The sequence below is a fragment of the Prunus mume genome, unplaced genomic scaffold (assembly GCF_029339155.1).
Source record: "Prunus mume cultivar Tortuosa unplaced genomic scaffold, ASM2933915v1 scaffold30, whole genome shotgun sequence".
Classification (NCBI taxonomy): domain Eukaryota; kingdom Viridiplantae; phylum Streptophyta; class Magnoliopsida; order Rosales; family Rosaceae; genus Prunus; species Prunus mume.
The window spans coordinates 16,583-20,035 of record NW_028296576.1 but is presented as its reverse complement, the minus strand read 5'-3'; the positions used below and the strand labels follow the sequence as shown (position 1 = coordinate 20,035).

The following is a 3,453-nucleotide window of genomic DNA, read 5'->3' as shown; positions in this document are numbered from 1 at the left end:
ACTTTACTGTTAAAGCTTTGTTTTTTATATTATTTATATCTAAAGGTTTGAATAAGAATTTTGATAAATAAAAAATTAAAAAAAACTAAAATTTCATTAACAATCTAAACCTCCTAGGGTTACAAAAATTACCATAACTCAAGTGGAGGAAGTGTAATCCTAGCAAATGACACTGTCACACAAGTACGTGGAATAGGAGAAGTGGAATTGAAGATGACATCTAGGAAAGCTTAAACTCTCATGGATGTGTGACATGTTTCTGATGTGAGTAGAAACCTTATCAGTGGATCGTCCTTAGTAAAACAAGGATACAAAATTGTAATTGACTCAAATATGATTGTTATTACTATAAACAATGTCTTTATTAGAAAAGGATATGTTTGTGATGGATTGTTCAAAATAAATGCAGTTTTTGAAGAAAATAAAATCTCTCCTCAAGATTTCAATGTTGAATCTTGTAATGTATGGCATGGAAGGTTAGGACATGTAAGTTTGAGCAAAATCAAAAGGTTAATAGATCTTGAGCTAATCCCTAAGTCTAACGTAGACCTTAAGCACAAATGTGAAGTGTGTGTTCAAGCCAAATAAACTAGGAATTCTTTCAAACATGTAGAGAGAAACACCCAAAAGAGCTCATACATAGTGACATGTGTGATTCAAATAGGTCTCCTACTAGAGGTGGAAACAAGTACTTTGTGACATTTATTAATGACTTCTCTAGGTATTGCCATACTTATCTTATTAAGACAAAAGATGAAGTGTTTGATAAACTCAAGGTTTATAAAAGTGAAGCTGAAAATCAATTGGAGAAAAAGATTAAGAGATTTAGATATGATAGAGGTGGAGAGTATACCTCAAATGAGCTTGGAGTGTTTTGTGAAGAACATGGAATTATACAAAAGTTACTCCAGCATATTCACCACAATCTAATGGAGTGGCTGAAAGGGAAAATAGAACTCTTATGGATATGGTAAATTATATGCTTCTTAGTAGTGGGCTACCTGAGAACTTGTGGGGGGAAGCAATGCTAACTGGTTGTTTCATACTTAATAGGATAACAGTGAAGGACAATGAGAAAACTCCTTATGAGTTATGGAAAGAAAGATCACCTAACCTTAGAATCCTAAAAGTGTAGGGGTGTTTAGCTAGGGTACTCATACCCGATCCTAAGAGAAAGAAAATAGGTCCCAAGACTATAGACGCAGTTTTCCTCGGTTATGCCAAAAATAACAGTGCCAATCAGTTTTTGGTGATTAACTATGAAGTAAAGGAGGTTGCAAACAACACAGTTATGGAAGCTAGAGATGCTACATTCCTTGAAGATATTTTCCCACACAAGACAAGAATTTCTAAGGAAGTAAAAACAAGTGAGAAGCCTTCTAGCTCAATTATGATTGAAAATTTAGAATCTCAAGAACTCAGAAGAAGCAAAAGAGCAAGAGTTGAGAAGAATTTTGGAGATGTTTTCTATACCTTTCTAGTGGAAGGAGATCTCACAAGTTACAAGGAAGCTGTTATGTCTGTAAATGTACCATTCTGGAAAAAGGCTATAAATGATGAGTTCCAATCTATAATCCAAAATAATACATGAATGTTAATAGATTTACCTGCTGGAAATAAAGTGATAGGGTGCAAGTGGGTGTTTAGGAAAAAGTTGAAACTAGATAGAAGTATTGATAAGTACAAAGAAAGATTGGTAGCTAAGGATTTTACACAAAAGAAATGGATAGATTGCTTTGATACTTACTCACCTATTTCTAGGATTACCACCAGAAGGACTCTAATAGCTTTAGCATCTGTGCATAATTTAGTGATTCATCAAATGGATGTAAAGACGGCATTTTTGAATGGAGACTTAGATGCAGAGATCTATATGGAGCAACTTGAAGGATTCATAGTTAAGGCCCAAGAATACAAAGTGTGTAAGTTGGTTAAATCTTTATATGGCCTAAAGCAAGCTCCTAAGCAATTGCATGAGAAATTTGACAAGGTGATTCTAGATTATGATCTTAAGTTTAATGGTCATGATAAATGCATTTATTATAAAGAGAATAATGGAGAACATGTAATCTTGTGCCCATATGTTGATGACATTTTGATCTTTGGGATGAATTTAGAGATTGTGAATGATGTAAAGTCATATTTATCAAGGAAGTTTGACATGAAAGATGTGGGAGAAGCACATATAATCTTAGGAATGAAAATTGAGAATACAACACAAGGAATTTCTCTAAATCAATCTAGTACTATTAAGAAGATGTTGAAGAAGTTCAATTACTTTGAGTGTAAGCCCACACCAACACCTTATGATCTCAATGTTCATTTAAAGAAAAATCAAGGTGAACCATTTTCTCAGCTAAAGTACTCCCAGATAATAGGTTCTTTGTTGTACATTGCAAATAAGACTAGGCTAGACATTGCTTATGTGGTTGGAAGATTAAGTAGGTATACACATAACCCAAGCAAGAAACATTGGAATGCTTTGGAAAGAGTTGTCAAGTACCTAAGAGGAACAATAGATTTTTCACTGTGCTATAAAGGATTTTCAAATGTAGTAGAGGGATGTAGTGATGCAAATTGGATAACAGACAAATGGCTCCGAATGGGCTTTCAAACTCAACCTCAACCTTAAAATTAAATTCCCTTCAATTTATTTATATTTAGATATTTACTTAACATATCATTTTTCTTGCCAAATTATGAAGAAATTGTTAGTAGTTTATATTTGTGTTCAGGCAGAATGGGAATATACACCTCTAGATGACCGAAGAACCGAAAGAGATGCTAGTATAATATTGGGTCTCCCTCTCCAGCGAGATTAGAAAAGGTTGTATTAAAGTTTATATAGATCCCGAGCCTCTACATTTATACACAATTCATTTATTGACATTTCACAACATCTAGGCTATTCTTATAATCTAACGACTTAAGATTTGACACATCATTTTAAAACTTTTGACATCTATCCCTATTAAGTTTTAATAAAAATATAAAATATAAAAAATAAAAACCTAGTAGCCATCCAAAAAATTTACAAAATACACACACACAAAATCACATATTATACACGTATTTTTTATATATTATTGAATAAAAATAATATACATTATAAATTTTAAATAAATTAAATTAATTATATAGTGGCCAAACTTTTCATTTGTACTTTTCAAATAATACATGTACTTTTTTTTTTGGTACTTTTTTCTGTTCCCTATTTTACTAATTATGAGTTGCAGTTTTGTGAGATTAATTGCTCAAATATAAGCCATGATGCCTGGTTTCATGAGAACGAGGAGAGACTTGGGATGATCGATAAGAATGTTTCGAACAAGAAAAGAGAAGATTTTTTTTATTTGTCATCCAGATATAGGACAATGCACGTACTTTTTTTTCTTCTTTATTCTAACTAAAACCCAAAATTTGAGTTGAACACCAAATTGTCCATAAATATTG

At 32.2% G+C, this 3,453-nt stretch overlaps 1 protein-coding gene across 1 annotated transcript; it reads left to right on the top strand.

Moving 5' to 3' along the window:
- Positions 1 to 647: 647 nt before the first annotated feature.
- On the top strand, positions 648 to 1,591 carry LOC148914231 (uncharacterized). Its single transcript, XM_089043798.1, has 2 exons — positions 648 to 970; positions 1,234 to 1,591. The coding sequence occupies exons 1-2, from the start codon at positions 648 to 650 to the stop codon at positions 1,589 to 1,591; spliced, it is 681 nt and encodes a 226-aa protein (XP_088899924.1).
- Positions 1,592 to 3,453: the final 1,862 nt, after the last annotated feature.

Bases quoted from the DNA above. Each gene is read 5' to 3' on its own strand.
- LOC148914231 (XM_089043798.1), top strand. From the start codon at position 648: ATGTGTGATTCAAATAGGTCTCCTACTAGAGGTGGAAACAAGTACTTT. The intron at 971-1,233 runs GTAAATTATATG...CAAAAATAACAG, and splicing joins ATAGAACTCTTATGGATATG to TGCCAATCAGTTTTTGGTGA.